The sequence below is a fragment of the Serinus canaria genome, chromosome 5 (assembly GCF_022539315.1).
Source record: "Serinus canaria isolate serCan28SL12 chromosome 5, serCan2020, whole genome shotgun sequence".
Lineage (NCBI taxonomy): Eukaryota > Metazoa > Chordata > Aves > Passeriformes > Fringillidae > Serinus > Serinus canaria.
This window is the reverse complement of record NC_066319.1, coordinates 26,388,607-26,415,216: the sequence shown is the minus strand read 5'-3', so window position 1 is coordinate 26,415,216 and position 26,610 is coordinate 26,388,607. Positions and strand designations below refer to the sequence as shown.

Here is a 26,610-nt window from a genome sequence, read left to right as displayed (position 1 = left end):
TTGGCTTTTCACATTCTAAAAACTTGGGGGTGTCTTTACCATGTAGTACCTTGTTTTGCCACTCCTAGTGAGTTACATTTTTACTTTACGTTTTGCACAGGCTGCCACAGAGGAAGAAAACAGCCATGGACCAGGGAATGGAATGCTAAATGCCCCGAGTCTTGGTTCTCCAATTCGAGTTCGCTCAGAGACCACCCAGTTAGACAGAGATGTTCCACTGGTGCGAAAGCTGCGCTCCATTCACAGCTTTGAACTGGAGAAGCGTATGACGTTGGAGTCTAAGCCCGACACTGATAAGTTTCTTGAGACCTGGTAAAGAAATTATGTTATCATTTTCCTAGGATCTTTTAAGGATATGTCATTAGGATACTTTTATCTATGCTGTGTGAAGAGCAGGAATGGAGCTGTTGAGTATGCTTATGCAAGTTACAGCAAAGTATTTTTCATAATATTGCTCAATTAAGGGATTCCACAACTTGGCAGCTACTTTAGAAAATGATTACTCTAGAATATGGTTGAGGTTGTACTTCCACACCAGGCAATTTTGTATCTCAAGACATAGTGATTGTAATCCTAGTATTTAAGTTTTTCTTCAGTGGCATACTCCTGACAGTCACTACAACTCATCCTGAATAAGAAGGTTGACATCAGGTGCTCAGTAGAGGTTACGTGAGATTAGGCTATATGACGTGAGAAGGGGAGTTTACAGGAAGTGGAATGAAGAAGTTAGAAATCTATCTGCATGCAGCAGGCTTAGTTATGTCCAAAGGTTTTGCACCAACATAAAAAAATCTTGGTGGAAGACAGAGAACTTAAAATAGAATTTGAAGGTAGAGAAGAAGCAGATGTGTGAAAATGGATTCAGTTTGTCTGTGTCTAGAAAGAATAAGGGGAGAGGTACACAGTGAAATCTGACTGAAAGGCAGAGGCTGAGTGGGGACAGTAGAAGAGATCTGGGGTGATGACAGTGGCAAAATCCTTCTGAATACTTCGTAGGGGAGCTAGGAATTTGAATTTGTTTGATGAAGCAAATTATGCAAAGCATAAGAAAGGAATCAATCAAAGCAATAAATAACATTCTTCTTGAAAGCATATAATAACTGCTGCAGGAGACATCTGTTTCTTCTGTTCCTCTTTGAGTCTCTGTAACAAATTAAGTACAGTGGACATCTGTGGTAACCTCACGACTGAGTTTTTTCTCTCACAGTTCTCCCTTCTGGTAATTATATTTACAATACAATGTGATACATTACAACTAAAATTAAAAATATGTACATTTCTAAGACCATCCATATTTACTTGACATCATGCTTACTTGTCTCAAATTGTGGATCTTTGAACCATTGAAGGCTGTTCTAGAATATGACAGCAAATTTTTATATAAATCCAATTTTCTTCTTCTGAAAACACTCAAATGTAACTTAAATTATTTAATTAATTCTTAACTAATTCAGATATTAACTTCTTTTCTCTAAGTTTGGAGAAGAAGCAGAAAGACTTGAAAGTGGCAGAGACTCCTGTTGCTGCTGTTCCTCCTCTTTCACAGAAAACATCTCTTCCTGCTCCTGCGACTGCCCGCACGGACCATGTTTGGCACTATGATGAAGAGTATCTTCCAGATGCTTCAAAGCCTGGCTCAGCTAATTCTCCTGAGCATGCTGATGGTGTTATGAGCAATGGATTTGTAGCTGTTAACCTAAGCTCCTGCAGGCAGGAGGTTGATTCTAAGGAATGGGTGATAATAGATAAGGAACGGGACTTGCAGGACTTCAGGACAAATGAGGCTTTAGGGCACAAAATGACTGGAAGTCCCTCAGATGAAGAGCCAGAGGTACTACAAGTTCTAGAGGAGGCCCTTCCAGAAGAGCAGTCCAAAGAGGGCGGTTGGGCAGGAAACAATGTCCATGCCAAGAACCAAACTTCAGGGGTGGAGTTTGTTCTCGACATGGAATGTCATCCTGCTGCATCTGAACAGCTTACAGATAAACTGGAACTTCTGTCTGGAGCTGCAGGACAGCTTCTTGCGGCCACCCCTACAAGTCCTATGGAAGCTCAAGCAGAGGGAGCGCTCACTCCGGTAAGAAAACCTCTTCTTCATTCAGAATTGTAAGAGGAAATGGTAAAGGTGGTGTAGCAGAAATTCCTAGTTTCAACAGGTATGGGACATGATTCTTGAAGACTGATCTTCCATAGTCTGTTACACAGGTGTTTACAGTGATCTGTGGAAGTGCTAATTGTTCTGCAGGTGTGCTCCACAAAACTGGCCACATTTAACAGAGTTATCTATCTATATATCTATCTAAAGAAGCTCCTTGTGCAGTGATTCCTAATCACTGAGAGACATGCATGGGAATACATATTTATTATGTTTGCAGTACAGAAACATAAAATTGCAATTGAATATACTGTGCTACAGTGCTTCATGTGCTCCAGGAAAAATCTAAGTGGCTGAAATTAAAGAAACAGTTACTTGCTCTCACATCTCACTATGATTCCTGCAGTGTTTGCTTCTGGAATTCACTTTGTTTCTTCCTGTTACTTCAGAAATTTCTAATGGTCCCTACACAAACAACTTGTTGCCTTTTAAAAAGTGTTGATGAAAAAGTATTTTCACTTCTAAAATACTTTTGCAACTCCTACTTTACTCCTATATTTTTTGCTAAAACAGATTGCTTTGCTTTTGTTGCATATCCTTGTTTTTCTTTTTCCATCTTTTATGAAGAATTCTTTGTTGCACAGTTTTTGAGCATTTACTTTTTTCTCCTGTCACTGTTTCTAAACAGAGACTTCTTTGCCTTTACTTAAGGAGTAAGTGAGATTAATGGTTAAGTGATTGGGAATCACCTCATGGTTTTATTTCTCCCCTATCTAAAGTAGATAATGTGGCATCTATGATCTAAAGGTCAGTTCTTTTAAGTTCCCTTGAGCCAAGAGACCTGGCTATATTTTTTCTTCTTGTATCACCACTTTTTGTGAAAGTTACTGCCAGCTCATTAGAAAAAGAAACTTGTCACCAACTAGTCATTTATTATCAGGTGTGGACTATCCTTTATAGTGAAAATGAACTACTCAATGTAATTAAATGTAGCAGCACAGTAAAATTTCAACTATGCCTAGATTCTCATGGAAAAGGCAAGATCATATCTTTCATAAGACATTATATTTGGACATCATACTTTAAATTATGTAGTTTATAGAAGATTTGTGTTGTATAATAGAAAATACAGAACTGTGTTAAACAACAGATTTTTGAAATTTAGTTTGAAATATTAATTGCTTGAAAGAATTTTTGATGGTTATAAACCTTTAAAAGTGAAAAATTATTTTAAATTTTTAAGTTGTTCAGGTTTTGTATTTTAAGGTCAGTTTTAGTGAAACAAACAAGAAAGACCAGCACTTGGTTCCGTAAAAAATACTAATTATCAAGTGTCTTTATTTCAAAAGCCATTAAAAACAGCTTGTAATTTTCTATGCAAATGCACTATACAACTGTACACTTTATACAAATGTGGCTCTTTTGGGGGAAATAGCTGTTTTACTTTAAAAAAAAAGTAGAGGTGATACAAATATTACATACTACAGTGCAAAAAACAGACAATATCTTTGAAAAAGAGGAAGCTTCAGAACATGGGAGCAGAAATGGTTGCAAACAAAGTTAATTATTATAAAATGGATTGGAAGAAATACTGGCTGAAGTAGAAACTCCAGTGAAATTTTATTTTGAAATAAATAAATTTTTTATTTTGAAATTTTATTTTTATTTTGCAGGGAGATAAAAGTAACATTTGTTATTACCTCAAAAAAGGGGGAAATTAATTTAGGTTATGCTGGAAGGGCAAATAGTGTTGTGAGTGCAAGATGAATGGCAGGAAGGAACTTGGTGTTTCAGAGGTGAATGATGTACAATAGAAAATATAAACTGACCTGGGAATAAAGAAAATAGAAATTACTTAGGCAGTTTAGTAGCTGGGAACAGCGTGTGTCTATACAGTGTGTCTACTCCAACTGTGATGGCAATTTGAAATAGTCTTCCATCCACTTTGTTAGCCCTTGAAAGCCACACAAAGCCCAAGAGGCTATTTCAGGGTGAGTTTTTCTTTTTGGCCTTCATTGATGTATTCCACTTTATAAAGTATACTTAAATATTCCCTATGATGGGTACTAGAACCTAGTTCTTGTCAATTCACTGGAAGTGTGTGTATATGCCTCTTCTTCCTGCCATTCCCTCTGTTCAAAGGTCCTGGCGACCTCACGGAGCTGTTTGGTAGAGTCCTTTTCTTTCTTCCTCAGAGTACTTACCCTGAAACTGTTTTTTCAATGTGATCCTTGGTTGTGCATAAGATGTTCTTGTTCTTTAGTATTTTTTTCTAGGTAGCACCTTCCTGGCAATAAAAATAATAGGCAAAGGTCATACTTTACTTTTCTGCTGATTTAATTATATTGCTTTAGTTACTAAGAGCAGGCTTGGATCCAAGAATGTTAATTTTAGGGCTATCAATCAAATGTGTGTTACTAAAAGGGGTTAAAATAGATGTTGAAGTTGTAGTAGTTTAGAAACTTACAATTACTGAAATAGTTCACTCATTTCAAACAACTTGAAACTCTCGGAGATGCCAGCATTCATGATCATCATGCTTGTGAATATACCTCCTGTATAGGTATATATATTCTACTGACCTACTTCACTGTCACTTAGAAGAAAGTATGGTTTTGCTTTTTGGGCTTATTTTGATAGGTTTGTTAAATATGCAAGCAATTACTTCAGTGGTGAATGCATAAAAAAGTTTTCCTATCAAAAGTCAAGTATTTTTTTGAATATTTCCTTTTTACTTTGGTGATTCTTCTTTGTTCTTCATTTCTTTCTGAGCTTTATTGCTCATTATTTTAGTAACTACCAGCATGGATGTTTCTGTATGAGAAACTAATATTTCATACACTCACCCATAATTTTATTTTCTTCTGAAAGAAAGAAATTTATGCTCTACAGTCCTTCCATTTGTAGATAAATATTCTTCCTGAAATTTTTTGTGTATGTGGACTTCCTGTAATTGTTGATAATATAACTTCTCACCTGTTATACACAGCATCAGCATTCTGTTAAAAATGTAAAGTTGCCCCAGTTAAGAAAGGAAACTTGAACTCTAATAATAAGAGAGAAAAATGTGTAAGTTATTGGTTTGGGGATGAGAAAGTCTCAGGCATAAAAAATTACATAAAAAATTACATCAAATTATGCTATCTATTATGAAAAAAAGGCCTGCAGGTAAGAGAAGCATTTTTCATATTATCAGCCTTGGTTTTCCAGTTGCAATACAGATTCTGCGTGCTACCAGCAAAGACCAGTTTAATCTGGCTTAGTTGTGGGCACATGATCACATTATCTGTTGAATACTCAGAGCATGCTAAGGGTGTATGTGCTGACTTCATGCTTTAATAATAGCTGTATGGTGGCTTTGGCTGCAGGACAGACAGTGTGTGATTTGCTGTAATATCTACTGGTATGAAGCTAATTTGTCAAAAGAATTTGAGCAGATCTACACTAATAGTGAATTTATACTGGAGCAGCACTTTGTGTCATACAGCTCTAGTTTTCCTTTCCCACACCTGGTACTAATGGCCTAGAGCTGGACTTTGTGTGTTATGGACCCACAGCCTCATTAATTTTCTGTGTTTGTATTGAATTGCAAAGAACTCCATGCAGTGCTTGCACAAATCCTTGCAACATATATTTATCAAGCAGATATTTCAGTCAATTAGAAATTAATGGATTTGAAGTAATTAAGCTTGGAACAGCACTTTCCATCTTCATTTTCAGTTTAAATTAAACAACAGTTATTATGGTTTCAATGGTTGGACTTGAAGAATCTGATTTTATTTTCCAACCTAAATGATTCTATGATTCCAAGACTGAGTGAATGAAGAGTCCAGCTAGAGAAATTATAATTACTCTTGATTTTGGTACTGGATTTTTGAAAATGGACGAAGAAAAATGTTAAGATTAGACTTAAAACACCTCTTAAATTATGAACTTTCAGCCTCTTAGGGAGTTGTGAATATGGTTTTTGAGGGAATGCATATAGGCCAGACATAGGCAAGAATTATTAAAATATATTCGACCTTATTTTCTTCCCCACCATGTTGTTCTCACAGCTCAACTCATGTCATATGCTGCATTTCTCCACTCCAAGAATTTCAAGTCCCATCCTCCGCACCATGAGCCCTATAGCCTATCTATCCATCCACTCGGACCCTCTGAGGGAGGCTGCTTTGCCAAGGAGTCAGTCAGCTGAGAGCCACTCCTCTTCCTCCCGCTCAACTGGCCGTAGGCAGCTTCCTGTCATTCCCTGTGGCAGCAAGTTCCCCCCTGTCATTCGCATCTCAAAAGCACAACTTGAGCAGGTGAATAAGCCTTGTCTTCATGGAAGTGACTGCATTGTAGCAGGCATCTGTAAAGTTTAACGTTTTCAGTTGCTCTGCACAGTCTGCTGGTAGGCATATGCTAGTCATACTGCTATACACAGCATCCTAAAAATGTTTTGAAAGATCAAGTTGGGGAGTAAGAATGGGTCTTTTCCAGGAATAGAGTTGGGAATACTCTGTGAGGAAGATAATACTGTCCCACTTAAAGAGGGGAATATTTGAGGAGCTGTTACTCAGGTTAAGATCTGGAGCACAAAGCATCTTTGGATGTTCTGGAAGACAGATTCACTTCCTCAGAGATTTTCTCTTGAAAAAAGATAGGATTATAAAATCTAGAAAAAAATTTTTTTTTTGCTTAATTTAAAGCTAAGAATCATGGATTCCTATAGTCGCAGTACCAGCTGAATTTCAAATTGGGAACACATATTCAAATCTGGACTGTCCTAAATGATTTTAATGTGACAAAAGGGGATCTAGAAATAGTCAGATTATTTCTTTGGAAATCAGCAAATAATAAAATTTTCCCCTGCTTACAGTATATAAAATAAAGATGGCAGTTATCAGGGGTCACAGGTAATGAAAAATGCCACTAGAGAAAGGGGACTTTTTATAGTTTTGTATTTCCAGTTTCATTTCAGTATGAAAGATGAAGGCTTGCAGTCATTACTGAAGTTAAGTGTAATTTTTGTATTACAAAAATTATTTTTGTTTCACAAAAATATTGAGATCTGCTAAGTAGTGTGAGTTTGCATTGTTGGGTAAAGCAGTATGACATAGCATTAATGCATAAGACTAACATATCATCATCATTTTACCATTAATATTTAATTTGGATTATATTTTGTGTTGCCTTTCATTTCCAATGTATTTTTCAGTATAAAAAGTTCTATATTACAAACAGTTTTTCTTTTCTCAGTGAAGAATGAACAGGAGTATTGATATTAAAAGTAATTAATTAAGCTTAGTTACTTTCAAAATTCTGTAGGATCATTGGTATGTGATAACAAGGCAAAATCCTGACTGTTTTTTAGCTGAATTAAAAAAAATTTTCTGTGCTTGATGTATAAAAACAAACAGTAGCTCCCCAATATTCATGACTGTGAACTTGATGGGATACCAAAATACTACATCTTCATGATGGCTGACATACTGATTAGGGAAAGGGACCTAGGAGATATTAACTCATTAGGAGTTAAGCTTCAGTATTTTTTGGCATTGGTTTGTGTCCTAGGATGCAAGATGACCATATTTCTGGTTGTTGGTTTTTTGTTTTGTTTTGTTTTTGGGTGTTTTTTTTTGTCCCTATAGGTACCATTTAAGTTTTTCAATCAGAGTCCGTTGCAGGTGTAATTAGCAAATTCAGTAAAATGTGCACAATGCTCAGCAAAAGCAAGACTGAGGGTCTTCTCTGGCTTCCTTAGTACCCAAAAAATAAGTACAGCTGCAATATTAATAAGGGCTGCAAAGTAATGTACTTTGTCATGTGAAGAAGACCTGGCATTGTGCCAGGTGCTGCTGCTCAGTGGAGTGAACATTAAGCTTCTTCTTTCCTTTTACCTGGTAAGTGCTTGACTGCTGTGTTGCTTTTTGAGCTGTGATTTGAAAGTCATAACTGTGTTAAGAATTATCAGTTTGTCATTTTCTATGGAAACTACAAGCATGTGATTGTTTAGTTCATTCCAGCAATGAAAGCCTAATATACTTTATGGCTCACTGAAGAATTTAAAAATTTTTGCAAGTCCTTCTCTTTTTGACATATTTAAAACATTTTTGTCATTCATGTTAATCTGTACAAATATTTGATACTGAATATATTTTCGTGTCTTTCCTGCTGTCTGCAATTTGGTTCAGCATTCATAACTAATGAATTGCAGAGGTCAGGGATCTGTGCTGTTGAATTTAGTTTCATATATTAAAAAATAAGAAATGATACATTTGTTTCTGAAATCAAGCAAAGCAACTTTCTTTCCAGATTTTTGATCAATGAGGGTTCAGGAGCTCTAACTTATCTTCCTGTACTTAGGTGTCAGATAGAGGAGGTCATGAAATCTCTGTATATTCTCTGCACACTCGTGCAGATGTAGGTTGGTCTATATTTGCTCAATAGAGGACTCCTGTCTTGCCATACATAAATAATGAAAGAGAATTGGAGTGTTTTGCTTCAGCTCTCCTTAGTTATTCAACTTGCAGCATGAAGAAAAGAGCGTGACAGCATTACAGCTCTCAGAAAAAACAGATGAATTCTTTGTACTTGGGTCTGAAAAGTGTGTCTGGAGTGCTGTTAGTATCCTTCTCATCTACAGCATGGTCAAATTGTACAGCAAATCCTCTTGAAACCTCTAACATTTTTCTTTCTTTCTGCAAATTTTCCAACCAGATGAGTCCTCTGCTCATTTAGAGAGCTGCATTGGGTGTTGTGTGAGGTCAATGGTAAAGGTGGTTTGAGTGCAGCAACTACTGGCCAGGGCTGTGTGTGAAGATACTGCTTGAGTAGTTGTAGTGCTAAATGTGTAGCTGTGTCTTAAGAACAATCAAAATCAGTGAGTGCAGATTTTTATCTCTGGTTTCTCAGCTCTAATTCTCCAATAAGATAGTGAACACCTCTTTTAGCCATGGCAGCAATCTGAGATACTTCTAAACTGGCTGCTCTATAATATGATACAGCCCTTAACAAAGGTGGATTCCAGTTTTGTCTATCATTCAGGTGTGTGTTCTTTTTTCAGTGCGCTTAATCAGGTATGTGCTGGGAGGCTAATTTAAATTTAATTATTTTATGGCTATTCATTGTATTAGGAAGGCTAATCTGTGTCTCTCAGGTTAAGTAATTAGAATTAGTTGGCACTTATACAAATATTTTCTGTCTTAAAATTCTCAAATTTCCACCTTACTGTAACACTTAAAAATATTTTGTAATTATATAGTATATAATTGTAATTATATACTATGTAATACTATATAATTTGTTACAAAATGCTCTGAAATCTTCCCACACAAGAAACTATGGAAATACAAGCCATCACTTTCATATTCGTATCCAAGATGAGAAATAATATACTGATCTGAGTTGAAAAGTTAAGTTTGTCTGTAGAAGAAAGGTTCCAATTTCAGATTTTACAGAATTGTTATGCCTCTTGTTACCTATCCTGATGGAAACTATATGGAGTCAGCATGAGGTTTAAGTTAGGTTCTTCCCTGTTTCATTCAAGGCAGAAATTCAAGGAGTTAGTCCAGCCTGTAGCTATGAGAACTGTTTGATACGCAGTAGCTTTGATTTTTTTAAGTAGGGAAAATGTGCAGATGTTTACCATCTCATTCATGACAGGGTAATTGTTAATAACTGTTAATTTTCCAATAAATTTTACCCTGGCTTTCTCACATTCTTTTAAGTAACTGGATTTTATATTGATAATGATGTTTCTAGAAGAATTTTCTTCTAGACACACTTTCTAATGCAAACAAGTAATTTTTTTTTTAACTTCTATCCAAGTGTCAGAGGAAATTGCTTGATACATAGAAACCTAAATGCTGCCTTTTCAGACTAGTCTTTTGTTTGAAGGAAATTCTTCAGTCATGCTTTTTTCTCCTCTGCCTTTGGTGTAAAGAACTAAATAGTACAGCATGTTAAATTCTTCCAAAGAAACTTCCCAAGTTGTAAATTAAGTAATTCAGAGTTGAGGACAAGCAGTCACCATGAATGACATAATTTTTCCTGAATAGTGTGTTGCTGTAGAGAACATTTCCATTTGTAGTGACAGAACCATTTTGGCCATTCTGCTTCTGCAGGTTTCTCTACTAGATGCAGCAGAAAAGTGATGAAGGTCTGGACTTGGCCGTGGAAATAGCATCTGCATACACTGAGTCAAAAAAACCCAAACATACAAAAAGTTATAATTGTTTAACATGTTTGTGTTCCTGGCATCAGCAGTGCTTTTATGATTCCCAGAATTTGTAATCACAACTTGCAGTTATTCTTGTCTGTCCTTGAAGTTATCGTTTTTTTAATTATTCTTTTAAAATACCAATCCTATCCAAAACTTGTGTGATTTATTACATTTTTCTAACATCATAATTTCATTAGCATAAAATTAGTAAAGATGTTTCAGGAAAGCTAAGTGGTCTGTGGGATTTCCCATGGAGAGCTGATTAACTCTGGGGTCAACAATTGTTTCCATGACGACACTTCATACTATAATCATCTTGAAATAAATAGGTGGTTACAGTTCAGGACATAATGACTAATGATTGTTTCTCCTGTAATTAAGTTGTAATTGATCTAATTAATATAAGTAACATTTTGCCTGTTGGTAAGTCTACATACTGTCTACAGTACCATCCAGAAAATAATCTTTAAATTAGACTTATTTATTTCTTAAAATATTTGTCTTCTTTTATTAAAATTACAAATGATTCTAGTGCAACTGTAATTACATGGAAAAAAATTCACACCTCTGAACTGTGCATTGAGGCAAATCAATGCATTCTTTAAAAAGAACCCTTTCTTTGGAACTCAAGAAAAATACTACAATACTGACCATTTTAATAGCAGTATCATAGGAGTATTATGTGAGTGTTATGAAATAATAGTCTGTAAGTGCTTCTGCTTTCCATTTCAGCAGTAAATTTCAAGAATGTTCTTCAATTGGTTTATGCATTATATAGAAGTAATTTCAAATTGAATGAATACCGGTTTTAGTCATGTTACCAAATTAATTAGTCACTTATTAACAGTCACAGTCATTCTCTAAAAGGAATCAAAGATACTATTTTTAGAGCAATCAGTACTTGCCCTGTATAGGATATAGCTTTATGTAAAAAAAAAAAAATCTAATTTTGTCTGGTATAGTGGTGTAGGGACAACTGAAAAGGGAAGAAGTTTAAAGAATTCAAAAATTAAGCCATGGCTTATAAGCCTTAGAGAAAGACTGTATACACAGATCTCTATGTTCTTTATCCTCAAAAGCTACCTATCACATTAGAGAATTTGGAAACACAGTTGTCCATTTATAGCTCTGCATCTTATTCCATCCTCTTTCCATTTCTCACAACCTCCATGTAAAACAATGCCAAAATTACCATTATAGAAGAAATAATATGCTTGCAGTAATAGATATATATGGGGCTATTGATAAGGATTCAGTATCAAAATTTAGTCTAGTGTTCCATAACACTGAATTACAGCCATATGTTTCTCCTGTTTGTCCCCATATTAGTCTATTTGTAGAAACAGTCAATATACTTTAGTAAACCTATAATTAAATATCTTTAACTTGCCTGCTGTGAGCTTAATCTGGGAATGGAATGTAAGGGATACAAAGGATTACACTCTAGAATGTCAGTAGGAGTGATAGTAGTAGTAGGATTTTGGGAGGTGGATCTGTTCTGAACAGGAAGCTGTGAGCTGTCTCCCAAAATGTGAGGTGTAGCAGTGGTTTACTTGTGTGAGAATGGCACTGGCAGTAAATTACAGGACAGTGCATTATATACCCTTGGGTCTTTCATACAACCTGCAGTTCAAATTTCTTTGCAGAGGCATAATATTTTGCAAGGAAATAGAAGTAAGTGATGTAAATAAAGAAAAGCTCATGAAGTAAGAGGAAGCTGGTGAACTGGAAAGATTTAGGGAGTTTTTTTGGTGTTGCGAATCAGAGTTGCAGTTGCAGACTCGTACTAACAAAGGTTTTGTTCCTGCTGGCTGTAGAGCTAACCATAGGTGAAAAAGAAGCAGGGGAAAGAGAAAACATGTGAGGGGTTGATTCTCCTGGATACAAAAGCTTCAAGGTTTACTAAGGTAGGAAAGATGTTCTGAAGAGTAAACTGATTAGGTGAAGTGTCTTCAGAATGTCCAGTAATAAAATGAGGATGTGTTAACAGTAAAAATTACAAATAATGAAAGGATTAGCCAGAGACAGATCTGCACACCATGTCCCTAAGAGGCCTGAAATCCTGACAGCCCTTGACATGCAGAAGTATCAGACATCATGAGTGGAATGAAGAAGCTATTGCTGATATTGTAAAATAATCCATATTCACACCTTTATGTCTTTCAGATTTAGCAATTTTACAGACCTAAACTCAGTATTTCATTCCTCTACAATTAACTGTATATGTACACAGAGGCATTTGTGCAAGCATATCGCTTACTGTTGCAGCCTGTCAAAGGTTTAAAAGGAGGAAAGTTTATCAGATGCCTTAAAGGATGTCTGAGAGATATTTATGTTGTTGTCTTGTTCTTTTCCTTCTTGACATCCTGCTTACTGTCTTGTAAAATTTCCTGAAGAAATGCAGGATAATTTCTCATCTTGGTTCAAGTGTGAATTTGAGGAAACAGAAAGGAATTTAGAAATTATTTAGGGATGGCCAAAATATTCAAGACTATGGTGGCAGTAATTTCATTCAAATATTTTGGAGTGAAAGGAGAACCTTGAATTCATTGGTCCATATAGTGTCTCAGCCATTTTTAGTGATCTGTGGTATCACGTAACTCCTGTTGAAGTCTGGGAATTGCAATAATCAGTGTTAGAAACTAGTTATCATGTTGAGCTGAAAGGTAGGATTTTAAGTTGTATTCCCCATATTTTACTTAGATGAATTGTAATCTTTGTTCCTCAGGTTCAGTGTTTTACATAATTGACATATTTAACCATAAAAATCTCATAGGATGAGTGTATTTAGTGGCACAAGAAATAAAAATATGAGGATTATTTATGACTACCCATTTAAATTTCTTGAACATATAGGTGAAGTGTCAAGTCCAACAAGGGTATAATCTAGTTCTTGTACTTTGGGAAGACCAATAAGAGGTTTATTGACCATATGAAAAAACCAAATTTTTGTTAGTGAATAGCAATCAAGAAAGTGATATACATGTCCAAAAAGCCTTTTCTGAAAGTTTGAATTGTTCAGTAGTACCAGATCTTTAGTTGATACTTAGTCATCCAGTATCCTTTTCTTTTCTCCATTTGTTCAATGTTTCTTTTTCACAAATAGCTCCTGCCCATTTGATGCTAGGTGGTTCAACAAGCCTAGTCTCCTCTTTCTTGAATGTAAGGGTTAAATCTATATGGCCAAGATGTGCTGGAAAGACTAGAAAATTCTCTCTCCAGATGTGGCAAAGAATATGAAGTCTATTGAAAAATGTAAATTAACTTTATATCAGAGCTGCTTGCTTTTAGCAAAGAATTGACATATGAAATAGATGTAACAAGGAGAAGAGAGTTTTAATGTAAACGTATTTGAGCAAAGGAGGGTCTAAATGCAGTTGCAGTTCTTCTGGAAATATAGCAAATAGATAAATACCCTTCTGAGAGCCAATGCCTAAGGTTGTCTCATCTCTTTAAGTTGAGAGGATACCTTGATCATTCTATTCTGAGGGAAGTCATCCTTCAGGTATGTGAAAGATAACACTGGTGTTTTAATCCTGAGTTATTTGGATTGGCAACTAGATTAGCTCATCCGGTGAAAAGTTTGAAAAAGGAAATATTTACATGTCCTTATTTTTGAGATGCATCTGCAGCCCTGGAGAACAAGGTGTTGAAACAAGCTTAAGACAAGGCTCAGTGGACATCAAATGCCCAAGTGATCTCTCCAAAATGTGAACCTCCTCTTCCAAGGATAATATTGCATTAAAATTTCCTGAACCCACTTTTACCCAGATTGTAGATCAGAATTTTTAAGCAAGCTGATGATTTTTGTCTGACAGGCCAAAGTAAGTCCCTCTGTCTTATGAAAGCAAGTCCTTCAGCATAGACTACCTTGAGCAGTGTTCTCTTAGGGCAAATTCCTATGTATGTATGAAAACCTACGGGACAGCTCCCCTGTTTCATAGAACTTTTTTGGTTTTTGGCTTTTTTTTTTCCCCTCCAGTTTTTTCTTTTTTCTTTTCTGTGCAGAGTTCTCTCTAAACTGTTTTTTAATACTCAGGATTTAGGCACTAAATGATCTAATCATGGAAAGGTGCTTTTAAAGACAACTCTATTTCCTCTGTTCTTTCTGTAGCTGAACTGATGTTCTCGGATTCTCTCAGAAGAAGTCTTTTGCACTACGAAGCACTTCACTAGCTCAAAAGGGATATAGTGTTTCTTTCAGATGAAAGAAGCTGGACTGAGAGTAAGAGAAGATAAGGAGGACTGTTTTACCCAAACTAAGTAACCTCAGATTTTTGTTCAGTGTACCATTTTAATTCAGCAAACATGAAGGACGGTATTGGTCCAAACTTGAAAACAAATTATAAAGGAGGCAAAAAGTAGACTCTTACTGCAGGTCTCTGTGTGATTTTTTTTTGGTTTGGTTTGGTTTCTACTTCCAGAAGTACCAATGTACTAGCTCTTGCACAAGCCTAGAAAGCCTAGTAAGTAACTGTGTATAATTTCTCTAACAAAATCAAGTAAAATCTGTATTATAACATAGCAGAATCCTAGCAACAGTCCACTAGTTGTCTCTTCTACCAGTAGTGAATCAAGAAAGTGTTTTTAGCCAAATTCAGAGTCCAGTTTCCACTTTCTGTTGAGTACAGATTGTGTCAGATTCATGAGGCTACAGAATAGAAAGAAACTCAGAGCTGAACTCTGTCCATGTAGAAAAAGATGTAATGGTATCACCTTGATTTTTAATTTTTTTTTTGGAGTTTAGACCAACTTACTCCAACCAATATCTGTAAGCCAGAATGCTGGATTCCTCTTCATGTGAGAGTGCATTCCTCCTATGTCTCCAGAGACAAAACTTGTGTATGTGTTCTCTCACCTTCTCACCTCATGATTCTTGCATTTGTGTCTGTATAGTTCCCTGTCTTCAATGGGGACGGTGAGAAACAGCTCCATTTGGGTTTTTTCCTTTTTTGATGGGAACTAGAGAAAATGGGTTTATGCCCTTCAAGCAGGGAGAGATATGAATGCAGGTTTCTCATTTCCTGGACACGTACTCTTACAATTAAGCTGTGTGCTAAAGACACCGTTCATCATAACCAACTGTTTTTCAAAGGGTATCTGACTTAATGATATATACAGGTTTTAGGAGTGCTTTACTTGTATCTATTGGATCAGACCTGTTAGGGGATTTAGATATATAAGTATTTACTTTTTGAATGTCTTAATCACTGCAGGTAAGGAGATATCCTAACCAGGTCTCTTAGATAAATGGGGCATAAGCTTCAGTAGGAAAAGCAATAACTAATACAGGGTACACAGAAAAGTTCTTTTTCCAGACAAAAATATATTAAGAGCATGAATTTTCTGAATCTAAGTGTCACTGTGTTCTTTGTCTTCTTCATTTGTCTAAAACTATTGCTGTGTACTTGTTAAAAATGTTACATTTATATATAACTTTTTCTAAGAGTATTCAAACGAAAGACAAAAAAAAAAAAAACCCAAAAAACCCCAAACCTGCCCATTAGGATCTAATTTCTGGGGAGTTACTTGCTAACTGCAACATTTTTCACTGACATTGTGGTTTTTTTACCTGTTACATATTTCTGTCTCAGGAGGATAGACTATTTTTTTCTGATTATCTACATGTACGCTATGAAGTTAGGTATTATTTGAACAATGTGATTCATAGGAATCATTATAGAATGTATGTTGAAGACGTGGAACCAAAGCTGCTATTTAAAGGATGTTACTTGTATAACATTCCCGAGTTTCTCACCTTTTTTCTTTAATTTTCCAATGCAGATAACAATACCCAGACCTTCAGTGGCATCCACACAGTCTGCTTCAGAGAGCTTTCACTATGGCCACCAGCTGGAGAGAAGAGAGCAGGATGGTCAGTCTGTGGAACACACCGTGGAACTTTCCTCTCCGAAGGAAAGTTTGCCAGGTTTGGTTGGGACAGAAGATGCACTTCCAGCTAGTGCCAGCAGACCAGATTTGGTACTTAATATTAGCCAAGAGGTGCTTGACAGGGGAGGACTTGTCAAAGAATCTGTCCTGGATTGTGACCAAAAGGACCTAGCTGAACATAATGGGATACAGGAAGGGAAAGAGCTTGGAAATATTCCTGTGGACGAGGCTGAGGAAGAAGGGCTCCCACTGGTTTCTGAGGATGCCATTGAAATGCAAAGCAAAGAACAGAATTCTTTGCCAGGAAACTCAAAATCTGCAGAGGAAGAGCCTCTAACAAATACTGAAGCAGCTCAAGAATCAAAGTCAAGGCCTGTCTGTTTGGTGCCAAATCAAGACGAGGTTCTGAAGTCAATAGCACCTAAAACATCAGAATTGTCTCCCTCAAGACTTAATAACACACATGTTAATAGACAGGCAAGCAAAATAGCAACCATTCAGGAAAACGGTTTTCATTCCGATAAGGAGGAAGTCCATAGCCAAGACCTGAAATGCCACCAAGTGGCCCTAACTACTATTTTGCAGCAGGAGAATAAAAAAGAGAAAAATGCTCCCAGAAATGGAGAGTTATTCCATTGCATTTCAGAAAATGAGAATTCTTATCGATCTAAGAAGGACTCCGTTAAATCTTCTTTTGTATTCAGGCAGAGTCGAATCCCAGTTTTAGCACAAGAGATAGACTCTATGTCAGATTCCTCTTCTGTTTCCGCAAAGGAGAAGCTTCTTCTAAAAAAGGCCCATCAGACAGACTTGGTCAAATTACTTATGGAAAAGAGACAGCTCAAATCTTTCCTTGGTGACCTCTCAAGTGCCTCTGATAAGTCACTGGAGGAAAAAATGGCTGGTGCTCCAGTACCGTTTTCTGAGGATGATGTCTTAGCTTCGTTTTCTAGATTGACACTGGACTCTCATTTCAGCAAGCAGAATGAAGACAGCTCTTTATCTCCAAGCAGCCCTCAGTCCAGAAAAAGCAAGATTCCAAGACCAGTGTCTTGGGCAACCACTGATCAAGTTACCAGTTCAAGTTCAGCTCAGTTCTTTCCTCGGCCACCACCAGGAAAACCACCTACTAGACCTGGGGTAGAAGCTAGGTAATGCAGAGAAAATAGAAATAGATTTTCAGGTTGAAATGGATTTTCAGGAGCTAGACTGCAGTGACTGTGCAGGATGTAATGCTGTAGAAGTTCCGTCCTCTAACTAATTAAAAAAAAATGCTGGGCTTCAATTCTCTGAGAAACCTTACATTGTTGGAGAATGAATGAGGAGAAGCTGATAATCAAAATGAGCCTGGTTCACTGTTAAAACTAATACATCAATAGATGTGTATTCAATATTTTGAAACCTAACAATCTAAACTAAATTTTTACGCATTTCGTTAAAGTGGAGTCGCTTTTCCAGAACTGCTGGCTATTTACAAACCCATAGAAATTTTTCGGAGCTGTTGTATTCAGCTCTCTTGAAAATTAATCTGTTCTTAATGTAGACATTGTAACTATTTGGAGACTCCAGCCATCACCATTGAGTCAATTAGCTATGCTCAGATTATGTCTAAGTAAACCAACTAATTAAAGTAGAGCAGAGTGAATTTTAGAAGACCTCTTGTTTACCATGTTTATATGCAGACAACCACAATCTAGTTTTTTCAGTGTCTACATTCCCAAGATAAGGATAATTTTGACACAGTAGTGCAAAATCCTGTGAAGGAAGCTGCAGTGTATGGGAGTGCACTGATGGTGTGCAGGAATGGATGTACCCCTCTGAAAAGGCAATAAGCACTGCTCTTCAGTGCACTTCCAACACCACCAGGAAATTCCCGTTATCCTGTAAACACTGAGACTGCTTATGGGAGTGAGTTAATATAAATATAAATATAAATAGTATAAATACTGTGTTGAGCTGAACAACGGTATTTATACAGAAGAATTTATTTACAGTATTTATACAACAGAAGCCAAAACCTAGATCCAAACACCTCTACCTGAAAGGAAAGTTGAGCTCCACATATCTGTTCAGCAATGCAAGCTCCTTCTTAGTTTCTAGTGATAAAGAGTTTCTATTTGAATTTTAGTGAATAGATGGAAATAAAAATAATCTTTCTTCGTTTCTTCCTAAGGTTGCGCAGATACAGAGTCCTAGGCAGTAGCAGCTCGGACTCAGATCTTATCTCTCGTCTGGCCCAAATCCTGCAGAATGGATCTCAAAGACCAAGGAGTTCTACCCAGTGTAAGAGTCCGGGATCTCCTCATAGTCCAAAAACGCCACCCAAGAGCCCTGTCATCCCCCGCCGCAGTCCCAGTGCTTCCCCTCGCAGCTCTTCTTTACCCCGTACTGCCAGTTCTTCTCCGTCCCGGGCTGGGAGATCCCATCATGATCAGAGGAGCTCATCCCCACATTTCGGGAGGAGTAAATCGCCTCCTAGCCATTCAGGCTCTTCATCTTCTAGGAGGTCCTGCCAACAAGAGCATTGCTGCAACAAAACGAGCAAGAATGGTCTGAAAGGATCTGGCAGTTCTTTCCACCATTCCCCAAACACTAAGACTTCCACAGGAAAGAGCAAATCAACTACTAAACTTAGCAGATAGGAACTGGGCCTTGACAGGTATAAAGTCTCCTCCTAAATCTGATGCATGTTGTGTCTGTGTACTGTGTATTTAAAAAAATAATCAAAAAAAAAAGTATATTAAAAAGAAGGTGTTGAATCTGCACATTTTAAAGAAAGTAGCCATTGTAAACTATTCATGAGAAAGCATTCTGTGTAAATAAGTGGCCAGGCTTTGCCTTAGAGCAGGCAGCAAGCAGATCCACAAGATGGGAAGTAGAGGCCAGGGTAAGAATGGCTGGGTAGTCAAAGAGGTGCAATGTATTTAGAGTGAAAAAGTATCTGGAAGGTGAGTGTTTTAAAATGGTATTAATCTCAATGTGTTTAGTTTCCCTAGTTAGAAGATTTGGCCTTATTATTTAAGGCATGGCATACTCAAGGAGTATGTAAGAAAGCCTGAAACAGTCATTCCCAAAATGATGTCACTACTCGGGAGATAAGTACTGCTGAAGCATTTCTTTGCAGTTTTAAAAAAGCACACACTTTAGAAGATGATATTTCTGCCTTATAAATTTCTTCCATTTTGAGCTGCACTCTCCTCTGAGTCACTGAGTGCTTATTTTGTCTCCTATCATGGCACAGATTTCTTACCTAAGTATCATATACCTTACCCCTTCTTGACACTGATGAAATTTAAAAAATCAATATTTGACAAGATGTTTTTGTACCGATACTATTTAGAAATTTGCTTAGCAGTAATTAGGATCCAAGAAGCCGATTCTCAGTTCTATATCACACAGTTTTCTGGGTGTCATAGTGGAGTTCTTCAAACCACATTTGGTAGGATTTGGAAAAGCATTCCCTCCTAGGAAATAAGGGAAAGGAGTAGATGTATGACCTTCACTGGATGTTGCAGATTTACAGTAAAATGCAATATAAGTTAGAAAATAAGAACCTTTCTTTACCCCCTTAATTCAACTGAAAAAAGAACCTTAGTTATTGCTGACTTTTTGTTTTTCCATTAGTTATGGATCACTTAAACCACAGATCTTGCATTGCAGAGATGATTACCAATCAAGTTTTGGATTTTTGGTCATTTGTTTTCTAAAATTATGAAAGATGAAACAGCGATGAGGAAATTGTCTACTTTATGAACTTGATAGGTTAGGGGTGACGGAAATATACTTAACACCCTTACAAAATCTGGGTAAGAATATTAATCATCAAATCAAAATATATGGAAAGAAATCTGAGATATTTTTATATTGGATTCTTGTAATTCAGTTTCCCAAATGTGTTTTTGATAGCGAAGCTGTGTTGACTCTCAGTAAATTCCATGGTGTTTAATTCCTCCAACTTTATTAGGTAGTTACTCAGTAACATCTTGTGCTCTGCAGGAGCCCTGTAGGGAATGAAAGGTATGGCACCTTTTGCTATGTTCAGAAAAGCATAGTGGGTCAGAATAGGGACAGACAAGAACACAAGCCTGGGAAAGATGCAGTCAGCTCTTCTCCCTAATGATTCCTGTTGTGGGGACTCTGGATGCATAGGAGATTTGTCAATTACTGATCTGCTTGCTGTAGTCGTATGCCTCTCCAGCCAGCATCTGTGTTTTTTTATTTAACCTCTGCCAAATGAATACTTTTGGATTTAAAAGGGAATATTTTGTCTCTGAGCTAACACATTCTAATGCTGCATTAAAGCTGCCCTAGAGCTGCACTGAATTTCACTTGCTTTGTCAGACTATGTTGATTTTTTTCTTTTCTTACTATGTATATTGTTTCCCATATGTAATGTAGCACAGTGTGGAACCTTAATTTCATTCAGGTTTCAAGCACTACAGATGAATGCAATAGGTAGGGTATACCTGCTTTTTCTGAAGAAACTATACCATTGCAAAGTCCTATTCCTTTGTATTATAATGTATAATAGGTGCTATACCAATAATTGCATGTCCTCATGGTAAATTATATAGTATAAATATTTATATATACATATATGTATATGCTTATATAAACTCATTCTTTCTCATTTTTCATTTGTAATTTATGGACGACAAATAGTACAGTTCCCTTTCTGTTAGTTCCTGTATATTTACCTCTTCTATTCTCCCCTGCACCCCTGCCAAAAAAATCCGGAATGCACAAATTCTAATAGCCTTTATACCTTGGTATAAAATTGAAGGACTGCTGATTTCTCAACCAGCCAATGTTTTGTGTTGCAGCTTGGTTTTTTTTTTTTTTTTATTTCTAATTTCATGTATACATTTGCATATGGAACAAGAACAAAGACTCAAAAGGTATTTTTATTTTTTATTACAAATAGGTCTTGCTCATTTTTATTTCATGATATGAGTTCTAAATTGTGAATACTTGTCATATAGGAACAGTGACAGTCTATGAATACCTAATGGATGAATGTGACAACAACAAATTCCATCTTTTCCTTCCTGTTTTCAACATGTTTCCTTATGGTATACCGCAAAAAAAAGAATTTGGTCACGTTGTGATGTTTTTGTCCTGGGCACTTGCTGAAATTATTTGTTAAGGTGGTATGGCAGCTCATGATTATTTTTACTTATTTCTGAAAAGCATTTATTATCATCATGTAAGTTTATTCCTATGTTACATTGTCAGTTTTCATAAGTACTAACTTTATGCATCCCTGCCTGAAAATGCTGAAGTTGAGGTATTTATATTTTCTCTCTAGTGTAACAGGATCCAGAAATGGTAACTGCTTTACAGGTGAGAAAACATAGAACACCTCTGTTTTGTTGTCTTCAAAGTGCAGGCTTGTCCATTGTTAGACATTACTATGTAAAATAAACCAATGCTGTAGAAATTCACTCGTACTTGAACTACTTGCCAATGTAAAAATAGTAAACTATGCCAAAAAGAAAAAGAGAAATCAGTCATGATTGGTGCCTCAGGCTTCTTTTGGTGACGAACAGGTAGAAGGACTGTATACCCCCAGTTGCTTTTTTGCTGTAGATTTAACAGGATCTAAGGAGAAAATCATGAAAATGTGAATGGATGAGCAATTGTGAATAACTTAGCTTGAACTACCTGCTCTTCTTGAGTTTTTGTTTCTTGAAACATTTCTCCCAAAAGTTTACAGAAATGCTTACTGTAGTCTAACATAGCAATCTGTTAATGTTATTAAGTAATGGTCAACTGATCAACTCATACATAAATATTAGCTTAATATTTCTAGAGGGCCTATATAATCATTAAGGACTCTGTAAGCCTCAGTATTTGAATGTGGAAATGACTCTGCAGAAAACCACCGATGTGCATGTGTGTGACACTTGTGCAGAGTGTGTGTGAATAGTTTCTGGCAGGTTACCTGCAACACATTTTCAGGGACGGGGAAGATTTTTCTCCATTGTACAAAATGGCTACCATTACTCTGCATAGCACACAACAGTTTATATAGTAATATTAGCTGGGAAATAATAAAATTCAAGGAGCTGTTGCTTTGTCTTCTCCCTTTCTTTGGTGGGCAGTGCAATGGAGCCATGACATGTAGCAGGTGCAGATGCTGCACGCTCATTTCCTCTTTATGGTGTATTCTGTGTTGTGGCCAGCACTTTGGAACATTTTTTAGAGAAACTGAGGCATGAAGCCTTTAAACTAAAATAGAACTTGAAATCACCAAACATTTCACACAGACTTTTGTGCTACAATATTGCATGGTAAAATCAATCTAAGTTACAACCTCAAAAATCAATATTAATTAACCTTTTTATTAATTACAAATGCCAATTACTACTTAGGTAAAACCCTGCTAGAATAATAAAAAGTGTGATACAATAAAGCAACGTTGGCAAGTTGTATGATGCTAAGCACCTATCTACTGCTTGAGCAGGATCAATAAGCATAGAAGATTTCACTGCTCAAAGGCAGGAGCAAGATGAGGTCTTAACTGCTAGTTATATATAAACATACAGGAGGCAAAGCCCTGCAGAGTGACACAAGGCATTCATTACAGCCACCAGCCACATCCTGTCTTGGGAAATCTGGACATATTCTCACCTTGAAGTCTGCATGTTTGAGATCAAGCTTTCTTGCATACCTCATTAAACAGTCTTGATGTATAAGAAAGATTTGGTCCTATATATTAAAAATAGCTTGAAATATTTTTCATCTGAAAAAGACTTGCTGGAGCTCTATCATCTACGATTTGTAGTATTATGGTAATAACTATTGCTGGGAAAACACACAATTTTGATTTTATATATATATATATAAATACACATTTGTACCTAAGTGTATCTTCATATACACTTATATAGATATTGTATATTATATAGAGATATATATATACATACATACATATGTGTGTATATACATATAGATAGGAAGAGTCTCAGCTATTCCATCCTGTTCACTGGAATTTATTTGCCAGAGTGAGCCAAGCCTGTTTTTTCTTTGATCTACTCTGGTCTCCTTTTCATCTACTGCAATGTCCCTATGCCCTAATTCTGATTTTGTGTCTTTTTCATATTACAAGGCCTCATCCTATAGTCCTACTTGGGCAAAACTCCTGTAAGTCCTTCATATTGCAGTAATATTTATGTAATGGTTGACTGTAATGCTTCTAATTTTTTTTTTCTTTTTCTCTTTGATGAGAATGTAGATAAAGCCAGATTTACAGTACCGTCTTTTTTCCTGAAAACAGATTTTTTCTGTAATGAACTGAACATTTTTATGGAACACTTAGAGGCATAAATTCTGGTAAGAAGAATGTAATTATTCCAATTTCTTAAAAGGGTCTAATGGAAAATGAATTATATGTGCCTCCAATTTTTATAAATATCTTAAATGAAAGAGTAGTCTTCTGAAAAGGAATAGGAGAATAAAAGAGAGCTCAAAGTCAAACTCTTTCTCATGACAGGCTTATAATACATGAATTTTTTCATGCAGGACTGATGCTGTGAGGTGATAAGAGCCATGTCTGTCTTGTCATTCTCAGTGAGTCAGGGTCTGCTTAGGTTAACACCAAGATTCCTGTGATTCCTCTGTATGCTTTTCCACTTTTAGGAATGGTCAGAGAACTGTTGGCTGGATAAAGGCCTTGACTTTATCCATGAGTCCTCTCTTCAACTGGTGAAAGCTTTGGGTGCTCATTGGATGGTGAACATGGCAGTGCTAGGTTAGCAGTTGAACTTGGATCTTGGGGGTGTTTTCCAACCTTGATGATTCTATGATTCCTCTTTCTGAAATTTATAGAACAGGACATAATATTTTTATTTAACTTCTTTTAGCTAATCAAGTAGGCAGTGAACTGATTGGATTTGTTTGCTGTTTTGCTTTTGGCTCAAATGTCTTTGGTTGTAATTAGTACCATTTTTCGTTACCAGGAATGCTGGTAAAAGGAAGTGAGGTTCAATATTATGACTACATGCAATACACAGGCATAGGTCATACATTTCTTAGCTCATCAAATTGCATAAACATGCACATCACATAAGAATACCTCACCTGTCTGCTTGAAGCCAGTGTTCCTTTTCCCTACACAATATTTGTGAAAGAGAAATTATACAAAATCAGCTTAGATTCTACAATAATTGTCTTATGATATTGTCAAATACCAAAAAGCTTTTACCACTCATTTTCATATGGTTTAAATAATCAGTCTTTTAAATATATATCTTTAAGGAGGGGTTTTTGTTTGGTTGGGTTTTTTAAGGAAAAATGTACAGGAGTCCATTGTTTAAAAGATTGATGTATTAACTTTGCAATGATTCTTGCCATCCAGGTTTGAACAGGTGGGCTGATTTACTCTCCATTGATGATAACACATTCTCTCTCAACAATGATAATGACAAACCCAAATGCTATGCTCCTCTTTCTCCTCTACATGAAGAGCTTGGACCCTTGGGAGTTCTTGCTGTTCTTGTGCAGGTGCAACTTCATTAAAATTGGTATTGGGACCTGTTTTGTTAAGGCTCTTTCCCCTGATTAGGGACTGAAAAGATAAAGTCACTCTATAAAATTTTCCACTGCTGTGTTTTAAATTGGAAAATGCTAATTTTCGTATTGTTGTTGTTATTATTACATGACATGCCTCTGGATCTCTCCTTTTCTGTCAGAATTACTGTTGAGAGCCAGCTTTGGCCAAGAGTACAATGTGGTTTCTTTTAAAACAGTATCCCAAGTGGGCTACTCATGGGAGGCCCCCATCATCCACAAGTGTCTGTGGGAATTCAGCTGGAATTAATTTCATGTTTGTTTTGAGATCACTTGATCTTTGACCTTTTATGTAAAGGGTCTATGGTAACAGCAGAACAGCTTGCTCCAAAAGATGCAATGTAATTATTTTGGTCTGCCTGGCTTCAGATCCTTTTAAACCAGTTTCTGCTGCATGGCAGGCATGGTCATAAAGGTTTGATGCAAAGTGAAGTAGGATTTTTTTGACAATTTCACATCTTTTTCTTCTGACTGGAGATCTGGATTTCTTGCCAAGCAGCCTTCTCTGCATCCTCTTTACTTTCGTTGGCTAGAGAGCAAGATTGGAAATTCTTCCCCAGCTTTTAACTTTCTTTTCTGTAGAGTCAGCCCAGACTCAAGTTGCAGTGCTTGTGTTAACAGATGCCAATTTTCAAATGCTTTCCTATGAACATCCAAACTAGTAAATTATGGGAATCACCAGCAATGCCTTCAGACAAGTACTGACTTTTTGAAGTGGCCAACCAATGGCTGCTAATCTAAAATCTCTGGGCAATACCACAAAGAATTAAATCTATGTATTAATTAAAAATACAATGTTGTAAACCCCATAAGAAATCAAGTACTTGATAGTAAAGTCTGCAGTGTGATTAAATTAAGTGGGAAGTAGTTCTGAGATTGTTTTTTGCCATTGAGGAAGACAAATGTTGAGTCCTTCAATTCTCTTACTCAGTAATTGCAATTCTCTTCCCCTCCTTGGAAATCCTCTAAGCCATTCTTTTCATTTAAGTTTGCTCAGGCACCCAAGAGCATAAAGAGTTAATGCCCTTGTAATGGTCATTTGTACATAAAGTTGTAATTATTTATTTTCTCATTTGTACCATATCAAGGCTTTGTACAATGTTTAAGTTTTGTTTTCAAATTATTTTGTATTTTATTTTTATAAACTGGTTCTAAATAAAATATTCATTCAGCATGCAAAACTTCAATTCTTGATTGTGTTTGTATAATGATTCATTAACTTAAAAAGCTTTAGCTGAAATATTTTTCAGTGTTTTTTACTACTGTAACCCTGTAATTTAAATGGATAAAGTGCTTCAGCAGTGATTTTTTTTCCCCTCTGTTTCAAGAAAGTAAAAAAGAAGCATGTGTTGGTACTACTACAACATGAATCATATGTTCATATTGCAAATTGAAGTTATTGGCTCAATGGAAGTTTAACTGATTTAGTAGGTTCATGTGTTGTATATTAATAACTACAGAAAAATCCAAATAGACCTCAGAAACCTGACTTCCTATTTGTTCTTATCCCTTCTGTCTGTTCATCTAAACAATAAATGATTGGCGCAGCCATATCAGGTCAATTTTAGTAACAATATGGTGGTCCTGAAAATCCAGCTGCTGATGGCATTTTTCCCTTCAAAACTGTATTTTTTAATTTAGTCACAGGTCACTATAACTGACCTCTTTTGGAGATAATCAGCTGTCTGGATGTAGTCACTAAGCTTTTGCAGTCTCTTGAGAAGACTCGTCTCCCTCTGTACAATAAACTTAAGCAGCAGATAGCAGAGAAATGAATGAATGGAAGTTGTTACTGAATCTGAGTGCTATGGGGAAAATGCAGTGTTGAGCTACCAGTTGCTCTAGT

At 36.3% G+C, this 26,610-nt stretch overlaps 1 protein-coding gene across 3 annotated transcripts in view; it reads left to right on the top strand.

The window, feature by feature from the left end:
• TTBK2 (tau tubulin kinase 2) overlaps positions 1-25,951 on the top strand; it is an 81,673-nt gene extending 55,722 nt beyond the window's left edge. For 2 of the 3 annotated variants that reach the window (XM_030240598.2, XM_050974996.1), the window contains 5 exons: positions 101-312; positions 1,477-2,077; positions 6,151-6,399; positions 16,086-17,344; positions 18,367-25,951. In XM_030240598.2, coding sequence (XP_030096458.2) covers positions 101-312; positions 1,477-2,077; positions 6,151-6,399; positions 16,086-17,344; positions 18,367-18,835 — 2,790 coding nt within the window. In that variant the 3' untranslated portion in view covers positions 18,836-25,951. The remainder of the gene's footprint in view (positions 1-100; positions 313-1,476; positions 2,078-6,150; positions 6,400-16,085; positions 17,345-18,366) is intronic. The other variant, XM_030240599.2, reaches the window with a different exon arrangement.
• Positions 25,952-26,610: the final 659 nt, after the last annotated feature.